Genomic DNA, 21879 nt, shown 5'->3' on the forward strand with positions numbered 1-21879 from the left:
AAAAATGTGTTTTTAAATTTATTTCATTGCATACATACATATGTTGTACTGATTCTCTATCCACTATTTAAGGGATAGAGGTCAACAAAGTGAAGGATGGTTAGGTGAGATTTTTCTTCTCTTCCAGCCACACACCACCAGATGGGGAAAGTGCTCCTTACTTGATCTTTGTTAACTAAGTGTGGCAATTAGAGTTATTTATTTGCAACACATGTATCAAACCCTTCATCAAGGACTTCAGAGTGATATGGCTGGGATTTCCAGAAAGCCTTTCCTCTAGGTACTTGCAAGACCAGCTTAATGTCATGGATGGAATTAAATCAGGAGGTTTCAGATAAAATTAGGGTTGACATATTTCAAATAGTAAAATTCCTGACACCCACAAAGTTGTTGAGCATTTTTTGGGATCAAACCCAAATTGTTGAACTTTTGGGGGGAAACCTACCCCCCCATAGTGATTTTAAGCTTTTTGAAGTGGTTTTCCATGGCATTTTCCCTAACATTTTGCCAATTCAGCAAAATATCCCCCAAAGCCATTTTTACACCTGAAATCCAGGACATGTCAGGAGTTTTCCTGACGTATGGCAAGCCTAGATAAAATATTGTACTTGAATACGAATACATTTTCTGCTTATGTGCTTGGGCAAGGCAGTATCTTTTCACCTCAGACCACTCTCCATAAAATAGGGATACAAATAAAGCATATCTCGTAAAATAGGGCTACAAAGAAATAAAGAGTTTGAGAGACCACATCAATTCCTAGATGCCATGAAAATGGAAATGGACCTTGAGTATAAATATTTAGGGAGGAAAAAAAACGCCTGAATTATTTTAATTTTTAGGCTCTCAGCCTTCAAGGAAAATGTGGTTTATTATACTTTGCACTGTTTGTCTTCTTTGAAAATAGGCATGGGGTTTCAGATAGTTCTCAAACTTCGAGCAAAGAATGTGTGTCCTAAATCTTGTGACCGTATCTCAATATTTGTTGAGTTGTATCCTACTAAATCATACAGGTCCAGACCCATTGAAATCAATGGGCTTAAACCAGTCATGCCAGTTGGGTCTTCTCTTAATATGATGTGCTTAGAACCAACCCAACAGAATTATCTGACAAAAATTTAAAGCATAATGCCAAATGGCTTTTTGTCTCCGTTTTGTTTAGCCAAACAGTGACTGATCTCATAGGTCTGCTGAGGAGCAGTTTGGGAGCAAGAACTGTGCTTGATTTTTTGCATTAAAGGACACAGTTCTGATCAACAGCAGTGCCATGAGAATCCTTTGTGCTCTATTTCTATGCTTTTTGTTAAGCTGGGACCAGCTAAGCTGTGGAACCATCAATTTTAGCAAACTGCTAATAATGATATTGGTCTATTGCTACATTCTCACTTTACTTTCTCAGGTGGACAGGGGATGGAATCCCATTTCACAACCATGGATTTCAATACTGATGATATCCAGCTGTTTCTCTTCTGCAGACCACTTCCTCTCAGTCCTGTCCGGTATCTCTGCCAGTCTGCCTGATATATTCACTGGGGATGTCTCATTGCTATCTCAAATTCAACAGTCCAAGGCTTGACTAATTTTTGTCCCAGGATGGTCTACTCCAGACACACAATCTAGGCTTTATTTTTGACCCTTCTGTTCAACACATCAAATCCTTTCCCTAGTTACAGCCCCCTCCCCTCTCCTTGTACAACACTTAAAGAACTCCAACCTTTCTTCTGCACTCTTGGCTAAAACGCTGGTTTATGCTCTGGCCATACCTGTTGCAATCTTCTTCCCTGGCCATCCCCTATGAACTCTTTTCCTTCTATCCAAAGCACCACTGCCAAAATTATTCATCACTCTGATTGCTTAGGATCATGTGATGCTCTTCACTAGGTACAACCAGAGGTGGCTGTGGTGCAAGGATTGAGGGGGAAATGTTGGGCAGATGCGAAACATATGGATCTTCTAAAGTGGTGGGCAACAAGACAAAATCATGTCCTCCTGTCTCTGATGCCATTTCAGTCAGCTCAGATGTAGTCCAGTCCTACTAGGTATAGAATGTTTGTGTGTGCGTGTGTGTGTGTGTGTGTGTGTGTGAGAGAGAGAGAGAGAGAGAGAGAGAATTCAGTAGTTGGCTTTGCAGCATACAAACTAGTATTCTACAAATCTGTTGTTGTTTTTTTAAATAATTTTTATTAAAAGGCCAATCACATCACATTAGCCAAATCACATTAGTTCCAAATTATACAGCCGAATTTTAAATTTTTGTTGGGGGTACCCATACATCAAGCTCCGGACGAGTCCAAACATCACTTATATTGCTGCATTAATTAAACAGTTCTATCCAGTTCAATCCAGATAGTCCTTTATTACTTTCTTCATCTTCTTGTTGTTATCGTATATTCCTTTCTTTGCGATCTCTGATAAGTTTCACAAGCAGATTGGAAACACACATGCTCTGTGCGGGTTTTGTACTCTCCAAAGATCATATCGTTCAGGGACAACAGCTGTTCCTCGCTTCCATAAAAAAAATATATATATATTCGGTCTGTCCTTTACTTTTCTCAGACTTGCCCAGTATATCAGGAGGCTCTGTCAGGTCAAAATTACATTCCAGCAATCCTTCTCATTCCAATGGTCCTGATTCTCCTCCCCCTGTCCTTCTTTCTCCAGCAAGCCTGTCTTGGCGAGACGCCATTTTTTGACTGCATCATAGAATTTTCCTCCGTTCTCATTGTTTACCAATCCTTTCTTTAGCTATAATCCATCCCACACAGTTTTTAACTTCCTGCTTGTGATTAGTAAAGCGCAACGATCTTGTTTCTTTCTGGGGTGAAGGGTTATTAATATCACATAGTACAAAGAAAAAAGGTTTTTTCCTCCACCCCCCCTTTATTCCAAACATACAGTCTCTTAATGGTGATTCATCAGAAGATTTACTTATCCGTCCATCACTCCTGGTCACAGAGATCCATTAATCAGCAGTCTTATCTCTCGAGCGTTACTTGATGTATGTGCTTCAGCTTCATTCCAATCGTATGTTTCCAATTATAATTCCGAGCTGAAGCTAACCAGCACGCGTTGATTGGAATCGGTGTCAGGGAGAGCTGACCGCATCGAGGGCTTGTGCCAAGTGACTGGCACCCCCAGACCTCAGATCTGGGGGTGCATTGTGGACACCGCTGGCAAGGCAGCATCCCCATCTCCTGGGGGGGGGGGTAGGAAGACTGCATACTTCCCATAGCAGCCTCTTAATTACCTTGTATGGGTCAGAGAGATGTTATTGTCGGCCATCTTCCAATGCGCCACCTGGTGGCCCCCCCCCGGTATTCTACAAATCTGAATGGGATTCAACCTAAGTAGATGAGCAGAATGCAAGCGATGCATACAGGTAAATGAAAAAATAGAATAATTTCATCTAGTTCAATCACGTCAGACAAAATGGATGTGAACAATATGCCACTTTTAGGACATGAAAAAAACACCTATCTTAAGTTGATTATTCAGAACTGTACCCCCAAAAGGTCATCCTTTTATTTTTGAATGAAACACTCCGCAGATAAAATCCTTAGTGTAAAATATGCTTAGTTGAATGTTCGCCCTGCATCTCAGCTGTTTGTACAAAGCCTACTAATTCTGTTCAAAGTCAGCCTAAATATTTCCCAAAACACTTGATGAAATCTGCACAGCAGCTGGAAATGCGATGAATATATTATTCCATGCTTCTGAAATATCTGTAATGATAATTCTATTTCTAAGCCTAAAAAAACAAAAACAGAGTGTGAAGTTTTCATAAACTGGATGAAATGAATTGAATCCAACTCTTTTTTGAGATGAAGGCTTCCTTGAACTCCCTGTAATTTTGTTTTTGGCACTTGATCATGGCTGATGGGAGCTGCAGTTCGATAGCATCTAGAAGGCCACAGCTAAACCGTGCCTGTTTTGATAAAAAAAATCAACTTTTATGTACTCCTATCTTTGGGGGAAGCTCTGTATTAGTTTTGGACATTCCATTCAGACTGTTTTGGGGGTCCTTTTCATAAAATGGCTGCAGTCTGGAAGCTGCCTATCTGAGGGGATGGATGATGCAATGGCACACTCTGTCAGTTGCTCTACATAACTTAGAGTAATTTGTAGCACCATAAATGCTGGAGGCATCCGAAGTTTCGAGGTCTTGAAGCCACTTGGAAATGGTCTCACTAGGCAGTTTCCTCATGGAGTAGGCCAATAATCCACACCTGGGTAAGGTCACTTCCTATGCGCCTCTAGCAAACAACATTGCAAAGGAGACTTCCCTGTGCTAGAGGTTCTTAATTTAGACAAAGGTCATGGGAATTTCAATAGCAAGGTGTGTATGTTACGTCCTTATAACTCACCAGAGAGTCCTTCTCTACACAGAATCAAATTCCCTCCCATTATTGTTTCTGATCCCATAAATCACTTCAGGGCAATTTGTTTGAAAGGCATATTAGGCACACCTCAGGGACCTTAGCACAGAAAGTTTCCTTCGTAGCCCTAAACTTCCCCTCAAACTTATTCTGAGTCATAATTCCCATTTCCGTCCTTATTCTCCCCTAGCCCCATACATAGGGAAAAATGAAACTGAGTAACAAATCAGAGCATTTAGATCTTGATTCTGTATTAGTAAAAGATCCATCGCATCCTGGTCACTGTCTCTGGTCACTGTCTCTTCGAGCTCCTGCCGTCGGGACGGCGATACAGGACGATGAAGACAAGAACGAGCCGTCTTAAGAACAGCTTCTTCTCCAGAGCGATCTCGGCCCTGAATGGGAAGCCTGGACTTTGAAAGTCATCTAATCTTCCTTGCTGTATTATACTGTATTGTTTTAATTAGTGTTTTTATAGTTGTTTTGATTTTGTGTGGAGTGCCCTACCTGGGTGGATGGAGCAGCCAAATAATTTCGTTGTCCCCGAGAGGGGGCAATGACAATAAAGATATTATTATTATTATTATTATTATTATTATTATTATTATTAAACACACCATTGAATTAATAACCTGGAAAACCATGGCCCAGATTTTCTAGGACCCCCTTTCTTTTAAGCAAAGTCCAATATGCCTTGTATGACCACTCAGGAAAACATAACAGGAACAAACTGTCTACTTACCTAAGACTTCAAAATGAGACCTGTTACTCTGCAACAGGCTGGAGCTGTCCATCAGCACTACCTACTGTCCATAGCAGCACACCTACAAGTCAGTGAATGAAGCACCCACAACAGAATAAAGACAATACCTATTGCAACCATGCTGTAAGTGCCTATCTGAGGGGATGGATGATGCAATGGCACACTCTGTCAGTTGCTCTACATAACTTAGAGTAATTTGTAGCACCATAAATGCTGGAGGCATTCGAAGTTTCGAGGTCTTGACGTTCACAACTGTCGACCTAGATCTGTCTCGCAGGGCAAGCAGAAAAAGGTGATTAGGCGAAAGTGAAGCAGCCATTCCAAAAGAACTTGCACTTGCCCCCAGCCTCAGTTTGTATTTAGACTAACATAATCAAAGTCTGGAAGGGGAAAAGATAATCTAATGCCTTGAGCGACCTTCCTCACCAGCCAGCATTTTGCTTCTTCCTCCTCAATATACCGAATCTTCCAAATTTTACCATGCAGCAGCCAGAGAACATTAGTGAAGAATATTCCCAGCGCTTGAGGTAGGCCTGCTCAAATGCTAAAACAGCTTTAGATAGCTCAGTGCATTGTGCGATTTCATACATGGCAAAAGAATGCAAATAGACTGACAAGCCGGGGAATCAACTTGATTGGGGTGAGGATTGCTTTTCCAGCCCAAGAGCTGCAATTCCCTTATGGGCAGCCTTCAGGGGCCTGCATGCCAGCGTTGGGCAAAAGTTTCCAGAGGCAAAAGTGGGGGGCAAAATGGACGATTCTTACCTTTTTGCAATGAGCTACATTCTAGCCATAGTCAGAGGTTTCTACCCTTCCACTCCTCACCCTCTTTCTAGAGAAGCAAAAGGCATTGTGATACAATGGTTCGAGGATTCATTCTAGCCACGCAAAATAAATCCAGGATTTATTTGCAGAGCACCGCTGGTGAGAGGCATGGCATTGGAAAGTTCCAAAGGCTGGGCAGAGAGCCCCGGAAGACTACATTTGACCCTAGGGCCTGAGGTTCACCGTCCCTGGACTACATGCTTATCTTGAAGCAAGATTGTCTCAAAATTTTGGCACTAGTCCATCTAACCTACTTTTGATAACTTGGAACCAGGTTACGTTCAAGCTTGTTTTGTATAGCCCTGCCTGGTTAATTTGATCCTTGGGAGAGACACTATTGGGCTCTATACTTCTGAGGTTTATTTTATGCCTACTAAGACCAGAAGTAGAGACATCACCTTGCCAACAAAGGTCCGTATAGTAAAAGCTATGGTTTTCCCAGTAGTGATGTATGGAAGTGAGAGCTGGACCATAAAGAAGGCTGATCATCGAAGAATTGATGCTTTTTAATTCTGGTGCTGGAGGAGACTCTTGAGAATCCATGGACTGCAAGAAGATCAAACCTATCCATTCTTAAGGAAATCAGCCCTGAGTGCTCACTGGAAGGACAGATCATGAAGTTGAGGCTCCAGTACTTTGGTCACCTCATGAGAAGAGAAGACTCCCTGGAAAAGACCCTGATGTTGGGAAAGATGGAGGGCACAAGGAGAAGGGGACGACAGAGGATGAGATGGTTGGATGGTATTCTCGAAGCTACCAGCATGAGTCTGTCCAAACTGCGGGAGGCAGTGGAGGACAGAAGTGCCTGGCGTGCTCTGGTCCATGGGGTCACGAAGAGTCGGACACGACTAAACAACTAAACAAGAAGAAGACCAGAACCTGTAGTGTGGCAGTATCTGCCTTTTGGTGTGCACTTCCAATTAACATGAGGCAGGTAATTACTGTATTGGCATTTATTTACTGGCATAAAACTCACCTGTTCACCCAGGCTTTCCCTGAAGGATTCACAGAATCATAGAACTGTGGAGATAGAAGCGATCCCTAGGGTCACCTAGTCCAACACCCCGCAATGCAGAAATCTCAACAGAGAGTCCCCTATCCAATGTGAAACCATACTGGACACTGCTTAACTTTGCAAATGTGCTGTTTTTTTTAAAAAAATATTATTGCTGTCTCACTAGGCAGTTTCAGCTATGTTGTATTAATTTAATTGACTGATTTGTGATGTATTTTTCATTTCTTCTATGAATGTAACCTTGTTAGTGATTTTATGCTGGCTCTGATAGCTTTCTTGATGCTGGTACAGAAAATCTTGCAAATAAATAACTCCCATGTGCAGCTTCATTTTCAAAATGCTAATTGTGATACCTAATTTCCCCAGGGTGATGAATGGCCTATGAAATCTGGATGTACCTTTGTTTGAAATCTGGATTATCACTGCCTGTGATGGTAGGAACATTTGGAGGGAGGGGGAGGGGGCAGTAAAGGATTTGAAGAAAATGGCACAGGGATATACACACTATAAGGGTTATTTTATAGCCTTGGTAAAATGCTTGATATGTATTTGAGTTTACTTTAGATAATGTCAATCCATAGAGCAAAGTAACTCATCATTATCAGTGAGACACACAGCTCACTCCCTTCCTTCCTTCCTTCCCAATTTTAGAAAGAGTGTCTGAATGGATTTTCATTCACGTTTATATTAGAGTAAGAGATCATAGAATCATAGAGTTGGAAGAGACCACAAGGGCCATTGAGTCCAACCCCCTGCCAAGCAGGAAACACCATCAGAGCACTCCTGACATATGGTTGTCAAGCCTGTGCTTAAAGACCTCCAAAGCAGGAGACTCCACCACACTCCCTGGCAGCAAATTCCACTGTCGAACAGCTCTTACTGTCAGGAAGTTCTTCCTAATGTTTAGGTGGAATCTTCTTTCTTGTAGTTTGGATCCATTGCTCCGTGTCCGCTTCTCTGGAGCAGCAGAAAACAACCTTTCTCCCTCCTCTATGTGACATCCTTTTATATATTTGAACATGGCTATCATATCACCCCTTAACCTCCTCTTCTCCAGGCTAAACATGCCCAGCTCCCTTAGCCGTTCCTCATAAGGCATCGTTTCCAGGCCTTCGACCATTTTGGTTGCCCTCCTCTGGACACGTTCCAGTTTGTCAGTGTCCTTCTTGAATTGTGGTGCCCAGAACTGGACACAGTACTCCAGGTGAGGTCTGACCAGAGCAGAATACAGTGGCACTATTACTTCCCTTGATCTAGATGCTATACTCCTATTGATGCAGCCCAAGATTGCATTGGCTTTTTTAGCTGCCGCGTCACACTGTTGGCTCATGTCAAGTTTGTGGTCAACCAAGACTCCTAGATCCTTTTCACATGTACTGCTCTCAAGCCATGTATCACCCATCTTGTATTTGTGCCTCTCATTTTTTTTGCCCAAGTGCAATACTTTACATTTCTCCCTGTTAAAATTCATCTTGTTTGTTTTTGCCCAGTTCTCTAATCTGTCAAGGTCGTTTTGAAGTGTGATCCTGTCCTCTGGGGTGTTAGCCACCCCTCCCAGTTTGGTGCCATCTGCAAATTTGATCAGGATGCCCTTGACTCCATCATCCAAGTCGTTGATAAAGATGTTGAATAAGACCAGGCCCAAGACAGAACCCTGTGGCACCCCACTAGTCACTCTTCTCCAGGATGAAGAGGAACCATTGATGAGCACCCTTTGGGTTTGGTCAGTCAGCCAGTTACAAATCCACTGAGTGGTAGCATAGTCAAGACCACATTTTACCAGCTTCTTTACAAGAATATCATGGGGCACCTTGTCAAATGCCTTGCTGAAATCAAGGTAGGCTACATCCACTGCGTTCCCTTCATCTACAGGTTGATGCAGGTTGTGGTGTTCTGGTCTGGAAATCAGTTTGGTAATTTGGAATTAGAATTCTACTGAATCTGGTGCTTGGATTAAAATCCCAGTTTATTTCCCACCCATCAGCAAAATGGCAGGTGGGGACGCAAAGAGTAATTATTTCTTGTCCCAAGAGTTTTTAGTGGTAGGTTGCTATTTGCGCCCCCCCTTCCCAGCTTGCCATTTTCCAGGCTGCAGAGTCCTTAAATCTGTGTTGAAACCCAAGTACTTGGATAAATTCCACCTACACCTGTAACCAATAAAGTTGTGGCCATTTTTAATCCAGATTGTTGTCTGTCTGAGTTGTTATTAACCATATATTACATGTAGACACTGATGGTGGGGGCAACACTGAGACTAAAGGTGTCATGGGCTTTGAAGATACTCAAACTCAGGACACAAGGGAGAAACGTGCTAAGAGGAAGGCACGCTTGGCAAATCCACACTGTGATCAACTCTCTCCCCCCCCCCCGGAAACCAATGTCCCCACTGTGGAAGGACGTGTGGATCCAGAATTGGCCTCCACAGTCACTTACGGACTCATTGTTAAAACCGTGTTTATGGAAGACAATCTTACTCGGCTACAAGTGATCGCCAAAGAGGAAGAAGAAGAAGAAGGGTCTGCAACTAACACTCCAATAGCATAATGGACTTCTGTGCTTGCAAATGAACTTCCTCTACTGTTCCCTCCAGCCCCTGCACACCTTCAAAATGAGCTTCAGAGTGCTGGAGGCCTGTTTGGAGCAGATTTTGGGGGCTGTAGAAGAAATGGCACTCCCATTGCACCTGTGGAACTATGTGTGTGGGGCATCGGCAATAATTCACAGGTTATAGAATATACAACTGGTAAATGTTCACATAGTACAGCGATGATCACAGATCTCTCAAGACTCATTAGGCTGGTACAAAAGTCTCGCCCCGCTCTGCCCCCAGGCAAAATGAAGTGTTTCCATATCAAAGGCATTCGAAGGTAAGAAGAACTGAAAAGCCACCTTGTACAAGAAAGATGAATGAATGATTAATAATCTATGCACACACAATTGAATGCCTTCACAGCTAGATAAAATTACACAGCTGAGCTAAAATGGAACGTATTCCTTAGGAGGGATCTGAGCTTAATTTATTCCAACAAATTACATGAAAAATATTAGTACAAATTACATTCCAGATGCAATAGCCTACCGATAAATTATCACTTGAATCTAACAACATATAAACAAACTGAAGAAATATCACAGCAGGCAGAATCCAAGTGTTGTGGTTTATTTGATATCATTCTGCATGTAGTATGTCTTATATATATAGAAGTACAGAATATCCTTTAATAAAAATTATCAGTTTAAGGGATCATTTGAGGTTTAAATACTATGCACAGGTTAAGATGTTACATGTTGCCATGATCTTTTCTTCACATTTTGTCAAAAGGCCAGATAATCTTTTCCTATTTCTGTCCAAGTTGGGAAAGCTAAATATAAAAAGATAATAAAAACGTTAGATTACCCATTATACCCCAGTTTATAAGGAGAAAACTGACTTCATCCAAATATTGTGTACTAATGTATTACTAAAGAGAAACAAAGTAGGCAATATTTTCAGACTCAAAATAATTTATTTTCTCAATAATGTTTCATAAAATAGAGCAGGGTTGAGGAATCTGTGGCTCTGCAGATGTTGCTGGACTCTCATCCTTAGACAGGATGTTCAATAGTTAGGGATGATAGGAGTTATATAGCAATATTTGGAGGACCACAGATTCCCCACTCCTGAAACAAAGCAATATTTTTAGTTAAGGAATGATTCTTCCCTGTGGGTACACAGCCCTTCTCTCTTGAGCATGACAAGAGACAGCACAACTGTCTGAATGGGAGACCTGGATGTGTGTCATCTCCACATCATACTCCATCTCTCCACTTAGACAAGTTGCCTGGGTCAGATCTTCCATTTCCAAGATTTCCATGGGATGAAGGCAAACCAATTTATTTTAAGTCCTACAGGGATTCATCTGCATGTAAGGTACTGTGTGCCCACAAAAGGCTCATAGGGGGGAAACCCCAAAATAAACACCTAGTACAGTATAGGTGTGAATCATGCTTTCATGTCTTTGCAGAAGAACTCCATTATGGGTACTTGTTATGTAATAATAATAATAATAATCAATTAAATGTATATACCACCCTTTTCCCAAAGATCACAGCGTGGTTTAAAACATAAAAACTTAATACTCAGATATTACTTTGCTCTAATACTACTAGAAAAAGATATAATATGCACAAAACACCTGGAAGGGGAAGTATGACCAGCAACGCTAACTAAGCCAAGCTGTTAAACCTTCTGACCATCAGGAGAGGAAGTTATTTTAGCACTGCTACATAGTGGAGGGAAGATCACTTTAATAAGGACACCACTTTTACTCGTTCCTGGTTTTTTCTGCTTCACACAGCCCTCCCTTCACACAGGATGAACAGGCTGCTGTTGAGGAAACAAGTAGTAGCAGGGTAAGTAGAAGCAAATTTGAGAGGCTTGTTTTACACCAGGTTTCTGGTTCACTTTTCCAATAGGTTGGAAAAGACTTTGCAAATTCAATGGAGTTGGTGCTGGCCCGCCCAAAGCAACATCTGAGAAACTTGCATGCTCTTTTCAATCTAGCTGACGAATCACCCCACATTTTTTTAAAAAAATGCCTCAGATAGCTGTGAAGTATGCATGCAAAGTGTGTATTCTCTCCCTCCCTGCCAGCTCGTTTCCTCTATAGCATTTCTATGAGCAGTGAACATCTTGCCAAGTGCAATGAACCAACAAACTTGATGGGCCTTTCTTGGGTTTACGATGAATACCACAAATAAAAAGACTTGTTGAAAAAAACTTTTAGTTGACTTGTGCATTATATTTTAAAATGATAACTGCATTATCATTTAAATTCTTACCTGTTTTAAAAACTGTGCAGCATTAAAGAGTTCACTGCAGCCATATAAGACATGTTTACCTTGCTTGCCCTATGTGAGACAACACAGATTTAATCAAAACATCGCTCAATTTTATATTAGGAAGGCCATTCTACAACTTTAGAGAATGGAGATGGTTGTTTTTTTTTTTAAGAACTGCAGTGTAGCAGGAAGAGAGCTCAGTTTCCCCCCATTGTTGTATATAAGCAGCCACTTTGGGTGGCTTCCAACAAATGAAAACACAGTAAGACATCAAACATTTAAAACTTCCCTATACGGGGCTTCCCTATTTAGCCTATCTTTCTGTTAAAAACATTTTCAAAGCATTTTAAAAACAAACAATATAAATAAATTTGTGAATCTGCATTTCAACCCTCACTTGTGTTTCAAACATACCACAAAGAAACGTAATTGTTTGCGGTGGAAAGTTAAAGAAACTGAAGAAATAAATCACTGACTTTACCATTATATAAATGACCCGATGTATTAATTTCATGTGTGTGCTGCTGCCTTCCCATTTACTTCAATGGAAGAGGAAGCATGGTGCACATATATCTGTGTACACGTCTATACTTGTGATTAAAATGAAAAAGGGAGTCCACTTGTGTACCCCAGAGAGGCATGCAAAAAAATCCAAGAAGAGATATAATCATAAAAGAAACTCATAAAGTGGTAACATACCTTTACGTAATCAATAAGGTTTTGGTATTCAATGTAATTGCCTCCTCCAACTACAAACACAATTGCCTACAATGCAAAAACAAATGAAACAAATAATATTCTGTAGCTACTGCTGCATTCTAAGCTCGCTACAGAAAGAAGATACAAATTCGTCATATTTTTAAAACAGTTGAATTTGTGTTATTTGGATGAATTTCAGGGCATCAAAAAGCCGAGTACCAAGAAAGTACTCGGTTTGTGATGGTAGAAACAGAACTTTTCAGCTGTTTAAACCTTTAGACTGCATCTCAAAATCTGGGCACAGCAATCCTATAATCCTGCCAAATCCTTTTGGGGAGGGTAAGATGGGGCACAAATGTGGATCCACTAACTCAATGATCTACCTGCCATGGAGACCTTGGTATGCCCATGGAAAAGCTCTGTGGATGTAGAGTTCAATCCTGGGATTGGTCTTGAATCTGGTAAATCCAAAGTTGCTTTGCTCCTGTGGACCTGGATTTGGACCATTAACTATGCCAGCCTGAAGCAGTGCAGTTACCGTACTTTTCGCTCTATAGGGCGCACCTAGTTTTTTTTTTTGGGGGGGGGAAATAAGGGGGAAAATTATTTCCCTCCGAGCCCCAAAGAGCAAAGAAGCCATGGATCCTGCTCAACCTCGCCATCGCTCCCGGAGCTTGACAGGCTGGGGGCGGGGGAAGCCCAAGCTTCCCCTGACCCCAGCCCCCAGAACAGGTCGGGGAGCGAAGGAGAGGAACTCCCGCCGGGCTCCGCAGGCTTGCGGATAGCTGCCCTAAGCCCGGGGTGCGCAGCGGCATGCTCCCCGGGCTGCAAGCACCTATCTGCAAGCCTGCAGAGCCCGGCGGGAACTCTCTCTCTCGTGTGTGTGTGTTTGTGTGTTTATAAAGACAGAAGAATCCCTGGCTTCTTCAAAATTTTGAGGTCAATGTCACCCTTATTACAATGTAAGATTAGCCACTCCTGTTCTAGAAAATGTATGATTACTGTGGATAAACAGTCAAATTTTCTTTTAATTCTCCAAAGCAAAAAATGTCCATCTAGTAACAAAACGTCAGTTTAAACACTCACTTATTTTTATTGAGTTAAGTTACTACCACAGATGATATTTATTATTGTGATTTTAATTACTTATTTATTTATTTAAAGTATTAATATATTTCCCTTCATAATATTTATCTCAGGACAGAATGCGTTTTGATTTACGCCTTATGGGACTTTTTATAGTGGAAATGCAGCATCACATTAAAAATAGATAAATATACAAACATATAAATCATGGGCTTCATCTGATGCTGTCTACCCGGAAGACAACAGACTTCCACTTGCACAACGGGACTTCACCTAACTCTCTTCCTTTCTTGTAGTCTCTTTCATGCCATCAATTCTGCTCTGAAGGGCTGGAGGACCCTCTAGAGTGGATTTTATTTGGCAGGGTAAGTTTCTAAGGGTCCTCACACAACGACAGATTGTGCCTCATGTATTTTGCCAAAGGCAGCTAATTATCCACACAATTTATTTTGCCATAGGATTTAGATATTTTATTTTTGCAGTTAAGAGCATTGAACTATTTATATTTATCCAATTCTAATTTAAAACAGCAGTTTCATGACAAAATAGTCATTTAACGGGAAAGTATTGAATCATATTTATTTCTTAAATATTTGCAGTCTGCTTTTCTATTTCAGGGAAATACTCGACATCAATCAATATCAAAATAGTAAACTTCATCTAAAAAATTAACCACCATAACCAATTAAAAAAACTCCCCAATAAATCAAAATTTAAATTAGATAACATTTTAAAACACTGCAATTTTACTGCCTGCTGGAAGAAGAGCAGAGAAGAAGCCCGGCAGGGCTCATTCATAACCTTGGCACCACAACACAGAAGGCCTTGTCCTCATGGCCCACACTTCTGGAAGTGAAGGCGCACAGCTGATGTAATATTCAATTAACTTCATTCTGTTTGACCATAATATTGGAGCTGTATATCAACATATTTAAGCTTAACCATTTCTACATTCTATTACAAAATATGATCAGAGAAGTCAAAACTGGTTTTTGTTCTTAGCAACATTTCCCTGTAAAAATAGGGATTTTGTAGGAAAGATATATAAGCAGTAGGAGTCAGAAACCCAGCCTTCTGTTTGAGAACTGCTTCTGAATTGTGCATCCCAATAGTGTTTTTCATGTGCTTTCCTTCATGTGTAATTCTCTATAGAGGAAAACCAGTTACTGTTCAAACAAGACCATCAACTCCAATATTGTACCTGGGAAAGACTGGGAAGAGACTCTGAGCTTGCTCACAGCTCTTTTCCCCAACACAGAGAAGTGAATGACCAGACCAGGACCTTTAACTGATACTCCCAACATTAAAACCAAATACCGATATCTCCCTTGTACAATATTGTCTGCACAGGGCTATTATGCTGGGACTGGGTCAAAGTTAGGAGAGAGAAAAAAGGTGCAGAATGTGTGTTTTTAGTGTGTACCCACTTTCAGCAAAATGATGAATTTTTTTTGAAGTTACGTTTTACATTGCTCCTTAGAAGTGACATTTTACATTTTAAATTGCTCATCAACCAAGAACCTAAACACATTTCTTTACAATTAATTTCTCCTAATATCTTAAGTAAATTTGTTAAAGCCAGGGTGTTAAGAATGTTGGAAAAGATTAGCTTATGCTTACTTGATTCTTTGAAGATGAAAGGAGCTTACAATCGTGGCTGAATATCATTTAACAAAACTGTAATCACACTAATGATTTCATATAACGGGATCCAATTTTCTGTAAGGAGTGACCAACATCTATTATATTTAAAGCAAATGTTCATACCACTGATTTGGAGAAGTACGATCTGTTCTTACCTCCTGAAATGGATTTTTGTTTCTTGGAACTGAGCTGAAATAAATAAATAAAAACTTTATTGAAAGCTCAGTTATCTTTTAAACATCAAGCATTCAATATTCATAAACACCTTGAACTATAAAACAGGAGCATTGGCCTTACCTAAAATGTGTTTGTGACTGGGTATTAATATTCCTCTAAGTGGGACTGTGTTCCTTCTCCTGCTTGCCAGGTTCAGGCTCGGGGCATTTGTGTAAGGGCTAACTCTTTGGTGACAATGCAATTAGAGAACCTGCTGCTCTAGAGGACTTCAGTTGACCTTTAGTGGTTCACAAGGCAGAAATTGCCACTGTTCAAGCTTCTAAAAAAAGTTTAAAGCTCCTAAAATCAATCGCATATTCTCAAACTAACCATTTCAGGGTTGTCAGGAACAGAACTTTCAGCCATCAAATGCTTGGATTAACAGGAATGTTTCAAAATTTCCCCTAAAAGTTCATAGTGAGGAAGACAGACACATCTTATTAGGGAGGGCATTCCACAAATGAGGGAATGTCAAAGGCCCTGTCATTGGTCACTGCCAACCAGGGAACCCTTAGTAGTGGGTCCACTAACAGGGCCTCCTCTGCTGATCATAGGGCCCAAGATGGTTGATAATGAGAATGGCACTTGGTCACCTAAACATTTAACTTAAACATTAGAAAAGCACATCCCAAAACACATGAGTTGTAGTAGAGTTCTGTTCAGACAAGAGAACTTCATCTTTTTCTCCTCTTTGTGAACCCTCAAAATCTTGGGCCCAGTGCAGATTTTGGCATGTGTACAGGAGGATCCAGATAAGAGAATGGTTTCTTTACTCTTTTATTTAATGTTACACAGACTGCACATTAACTATATTTCAAACGGCAGGCATCACACTTACTAAAATTGCATGGTAAACTCACCTGTCACTGCCACGCAACATCTTAGGGTCAAAATACCTGTAGTCATCTGTTTCCTATTTAACGAGAGAAATCTTGGTAACAATTTATTGCTATGTTCAGTCCCACAAGTTTGACTACTGTGGCTTCTATTAATCCATTTCCCAACTTACAAATCTAGAAGTATTCATACATAAAAACAAACACATATGCTAGCAGCCACCAATATTCATTCAGTCACATTGGTAAAATACCTATGTTAGCTGCTACCAGCTGGTGGGTGAGGAGAAGAGGTGGCTCATGGGAAATTCACAACTCCCAAACTTTTCAAAAGATACTACTTGCGTAATATGTTCTAGCTCTGAAGCAATATATTAATCTAAAGATTAATATATTAATAAAGATTAATATATTAATCTAAAGTAACCAAGATTGCCTGCTTTCTTTTCAAAAATGGCAATGAATGTTGAAATGATGCACCAGTCAAATTTATTCCAGCCCATGATTTACTAGTACTATTAAAGCAAAATAAGTTTGTTTTTAGAAAACATGAGGCATGATTTTTTTTTTTTTACTGTTGACATCATTATGATATGAAGGTTTTTTCCCTCCCTCAAAGACACTCAATATTTTTATTGGCAAATAGCACCAGTTTTTCTGTCTCTACTTTTGCAGTTACTTTTATCAAGGAGGTTGAAGAAGAAATAACTCTCACTAGGCTATATTTTCTAGATTATATCTGTAGAATTAAAAAAACCTCCCAAATGAATCCACAACAATTTTCAGAAATTTAGTTTATTCTTGTGCATACCAACGTACAAAAACTTCTGAATGGAATTATCTCATAGAGATTCATCTCATAGGCCACCAAAATATGTGCCCTCAGTTGTGTTTAGGAGCTGTTTTTCATGATACAACCTCACAGATGTTGGTTTTTCTATAGTATTTACCACCTTGGTGGCATATTTGTGTGTATATCTACACCCACACAAATAAGGAAAGGTAATGAGATGATACTGAAATACTTGTTGAAGTTTTATGTTTTGGTTAGCTTCATCATTCTGTTAAACTGTAAAGTGGTACATGCAGATTTACAGATACGATATGAAACACAATTTCTTCCTATAATGTTAAAATTAGTAGTAGTTCATGGCACCAAAATTGTGTATATCAGTATTTTTAAAAAATTATTAAATTTAATGCACACCCTTCACTAGCAGAACCCAGAGTGGGTTACAACAATTTACAATTCAGTATTAAAAACAGTTAACAAATTAGACACAGGTATAGGGTGGATCTGGAAAACAGACCTCAGGTTTCAAAGGCCAGGGTAAAGGGACTTTATAAATAAAATCTAATGTGCAAGCTTGTTTGCTGTACTTACAGGATTGGACTTCATCTCCATAAGGTTGTCTAAAATGCGGGTGACAGGAAGATTCTATAGAAGAGAGTACTTAATTCAAGTAAATTGCAGAAATTGTTGTTCAATATAGCTTAGGAAAGAAACAGGCACAGACACAATTGGATCACTTTTCACATTGCTATTGGAGCCCTTCCTCATTTTAAAACGAATACAGTTGGCCTGCTATATATGCCTCTGCCATAGTAAAATAAGCACACACTATCTGAGTATTTGTTCCCAGGGTAAAAAAGAAAAAAAGAGGTGATTCAGATATTGCATTTATTTATTTATTTGGTCATTACCCATCCTTCACCCTGATGGAATAGCGATGGACATACCAGGTGGAACAGCACACAGGCGGTCTGGATATTAAGACTGACGGAACTGCGCCCAAGTTAGTAGCCACTGAACTTTGAGCCTCAATATTGGGAAAAGCAGCTTCAATCAGTTAGCCTGCAGCTTGTCTTAAAGCATCTGGTTTTTTTTCCCTTTCAAAGCTCTCACTGGGTCCTAACTCATCTGCCACCCTCCTTCCTTGAGAAACAGTCAAGAAAGAGGAGATATAATAATAGGTAGTAGCATGGAGACTGATGGGAACAGACAAGTCTTCAGAGATATTCTGGAACTGTAGTAGATTATTCTTGTATCGCTTATCAATTTCTTTAAAATTCTAGGTGTCCCATATGAACTACTGAATGCCAAAGAGCTGCATGCAACTTAAGAAACAGCTTGCCCTTTTCTTTAAAGTTTCTTGTTGGCAGTCCAAGAAATCTAACCCATGCTTTCTAGTTATACTGTGAAATATCATTGGTTTCAAATACTAGAATATGAACATGCTTAATGTTCGTCAACATAGAATCTACATTGTTAAACACACCTGTTGCTTTAGCACGAAATTCTTGACTCCTTCCATCACAAACTGGGATCCTGTATTCATGACACGTGAGAAAAGGCTAAAACATAAAGAGCACATCGAGCATGATTTTGTGCACTTTCAGGTGTTAAAAAATTTATTATTATGGTGAACTATACCATATGAAGTTAAGAAACAGAAATTAAGCATCAAAGATATGAAGAACTGCCACCACTCCCTTTTGTTCTGTTTCCGATTTATCTGAATATCATTTATTTTTTAATGCACCTTTTGTTTCTTTGTTCATTTTTTAATTTTATTTAACTGAATTTTTAAAACAAAAAATAAAATTAATAGGAAAAAACCTGCGTGTGAAATATTTTACCACACTTTTCTTCTATTCCCTTAGGATATACACAATCAGACTATTAGTTGTTTTTTTGTTTTGTTTTTTGTATGGAAAATAAATTTTGCATCTACTTTAACCAATGTAATGCTTGGGAAGCTCTGTATTGAAACAGCCTCTAGAGAGTAGAGCGAGGGTTGCTGGTGGGAAACTGCCAAGCAGTGAAATCCTGAATCTTCAGCAAAGCTTCTGCATATCAATTCATACCAATACTGCAATACTGCATACCAATATTACTATTACTGCTACTACGAATCTGCTTTTGAATTTATTTTTTTCTGTTGCTTTTACATATATTATACAATTTCATTGCTACATAATATTAATTGAATTTTGTTTCACTCTTTGTTGTTCTAATAGTAAACCACTTTGGGAGTCCTTTGGAACCAAAAGCACAGGGCAGTAAATTAAATAAATAAATAAATAAATAAATAACCTAAGAGAAGTTAAACCTCACAGGCAGAAGCGATCAGAGGCAGCACTCAACTTGTTCCCAGTAAAAAGGCAAGGCTTTTCAAGTAGCAGTAACAAAATGTACTTTGAAACTTACCCCAGAGACTTGGCTGCACTGTTTCCATACGTAGTTGGAGCTGAAGCCATCTTGGCAAAAGCTCTGTGAAATAAGTAGGTTAATATCTGCACACTTAATTTATTTTCATCAGAACACTACTAAATCTACCAATTATACCATGAAAGAAGCATTAAGTTTGAAAATCTAGCATTTCTAGGCATTTGAGGATGAAACTGCTCTTTACTTCACATTAGAAAGGCAACATGACTAATAATTAATAAGCACATACTACAAATAACACCTGTCTCCTACTTTAAGGTAAAGGTAAAGGTAAAGGTACCCCTGCCCGAACGGGCCAGTCTTGACAGACTCTGGGGTTTGTGCGCCCATCTCACTCAAGAGGCCGGGGGCCAGCGCTGTCCGGAGACACTTCCAGGTCACGTGGCCAGCGTGACAAAGCTGCATCTGGCGAGCCAGCGCAGCACACGGAACGCCGTTTACCTGCCCGCTGGTAAGCGGTACCTATTTATCTACTTGCACCCGAGGGTGCTTTCGAACTGCTAGGTTGGCAGGCGCTGGGACCGAGCAGCGGGAGCGCACCCCGCCGCGGGGATTCGAACCGCCGACCTTTCGATCGGCAAGCCCTAGGCGCTGAGGCTTTTACCCACAGCGCCACCCGCGTCCCTGTCTCCTACTTTACTACCTCCCAAATACTTCAGCTTCACAATTCACAAAAATAAACCGTTTGGAAAGTATTATAGAGAAAATTCTGTGTTCAAAGCAGAACAAATAATTGCAATACATGTTCAAAGTCAAAGGGGTCAAAGGGGACAGGAGGGAATAGCTTAAAAAGAAAAGAAAAAAGGTATTTTTCAGAAAGAATTGTAATAATCTTATTTATTACACTGGCTATCATCCTGAACCTATAAAAGTCTTAGGCCAGTTTGGTTTGGAAATGTTATATTCTAATACTTTAAAATTTCTGTAATCACTATGAAGACCCTTTTCCCCTAGAGATGTGACTATGGTACTGAACAATGTATGACTGCAGATGCTGACTCTGACTGCTGCTCCACAATTGTGAGAATCTGAGGCACTATATTTTGAAGCAGAATAAGTTTTTAGTGTGCATGGTAGTATCTAATGCACTTTTTGTTGAATTGTTTGAGGGGAAAGAGGGACAGGATGAAGTGCCCAGTAGCCAGACAGTAGACATTTTCTTGCAACTCCAGGTCTCTCTAAGTTTTTGCAATATATAATTTCATTGCTTTATGAAAACAAAAATAACTTACTTCCATTGTTTAATGTAGTTTAAGGGACTAAGATTACACCCTGCATCTGTCAACGCTTTTTTGTATTGTTCCAGATCTGCCTAGAATCAAACAGGAGATTTGAGATGTGTTACATGTCTTCTAAATTTAGCAGTAAACTGCCACCATTATTTGCTAATAATAAATCTAACACTTTTACTTCAGGGCACAGAAAATCCTCATTATCTTCTAAACAATCATGAATACAAAAAGCACTGGATATATGCAGACATATTAACATTTCATTCAGAACAAATCATGCATGATTGCTATGAAGGTGCAAATTAAGAAGGGTGTTGAAATAAATGAACAAAAGCAATCATTGCCTTCTTTTACGCATCACTTGAACCTATGGTTAAGCTTCTTAACTATGGTTTAAAAGTGACATATGAACTGGGCCACTATCATATTGTCACCTTACAATCTTTGAGAAACATAAGCCAATGTAAGTTTTTAGAAATATATTCCACAATTCATTACATGAAAAATCAATGCATGGTACTCTCTGTACTATAGATTATATTCTGCTTTCAAATTTCAGGGGTGACTCCCTGCCATTATGTAGCCAAAGCAGCAGCACCCATATAGATGGGAAATATCTACAGACTGCAGGGGAAAAATCCTAAGGAGTTCAGAGAGAATGGTTTATTAACGTTCTGCAATGTAGCTCAGACTGAATACCACAGGTCAGGTTCTGAGTGGTTTACAACATTTCTGCAGCGTTGTCTAGTGGCATTAGACCCCTACTGCAGGCTGGAGGACTGTGCTGAGATAGCACAGCATACAGCAGACCTGCAATGTAGTCCAATGTTCATATAACAGGTAAGAAGCGAGACTAGTTTGCATTTCCAGTAAAAAGTTCCCCATACCTGGCAGGAAGCAGCAAAATTTCATCTATTTTACTTGCCCCCTCAGACCTTGTCCCAGGCTAATCAAGCAATCAGCTGTTTAAGGAGTCTCATGCTTCAATGACTTGTATGCAAACTGACTGCATTTTCAAATTTAAAATAAAAAATGCATATTAAATAAGATCCAAGTTAGCATAAAAGAGGAGTCCTACATGTTACTCTTCTTTGTGCAGAATATTTTTTTTAACACGAGCAAGCATTCAAGGAA

At 39.8% G+C, this 21879-nt stretch overlaps 1 protein-coding gene and 1 long non-coding RNA gene across 3 annotated transcripts in view; one reads left to right on the plus strand and one right to left on the minus strand.

Moving 5' to 3' along the window:
* Nucleotides 1–10118: 10118 nt before the first annotated feature.
* The window catches only part of SCFD1 (sec1 family domain containing 1), a 43877-nt gene continuing 32116 nt past the window's right edge, over nt 10119–21879 (minus strand). For both annotated transcript variants that reach the window (XM_082240149.1, XM_082240148.1), the window contains 9 exons: nt 20746–20825; nt 19493–19555; nt 18561–18636; nt 17666–17719; nt 16306–16358; nt 15385–15418; nt 12500–12565; nt 11801–11869; nt 10119–10341 (listed from right to left, as the gene is read on the minus strand). In XM_082240149.1, the coding sequence (XP_082096275.1) occupies nt 10318–10341; nt 11801–11869; nt 12500–12565; nt 15385–15418; nt 16306–16358; nt 17666–17719; nt 18561–18636; nt 19493–19555; nt 20746–20825 (519 nt within the window). In that variant the 3' untranslated portion in view covers nt 10119–10317. The remainder of the gene's footprint in view (nt 10342–11800; nt 11870–12499; nt 12566–15384; nt 15419–16305; nt 16359–17665; nt 17720–18560; nt 18637–19492; nt 19556–20745; nt 20826–21879) is intronic.
* On the plus strand, nt 16706–17551 carry LOC309542860. The gene is made up of 2 exons (XR_014224472.1): nt 16706–16973; nt 17014–17551. It is a non-coding gene; the product is annotated as an uncharacterized lncRNA (long non-coding RNA).

Source organism: Podarcis vaucheri (genome assembly GCF_965113315.1).
Source record: "Podarcis vaucheri genome assembly, chromosome: 1".
Classification (NCBI taxonomy): Eukaryota; Metazoa; Chordata; class Lepidosauria; order Squamata; family Lacertidae; genus Podarcis; species Podarcis vaucheri.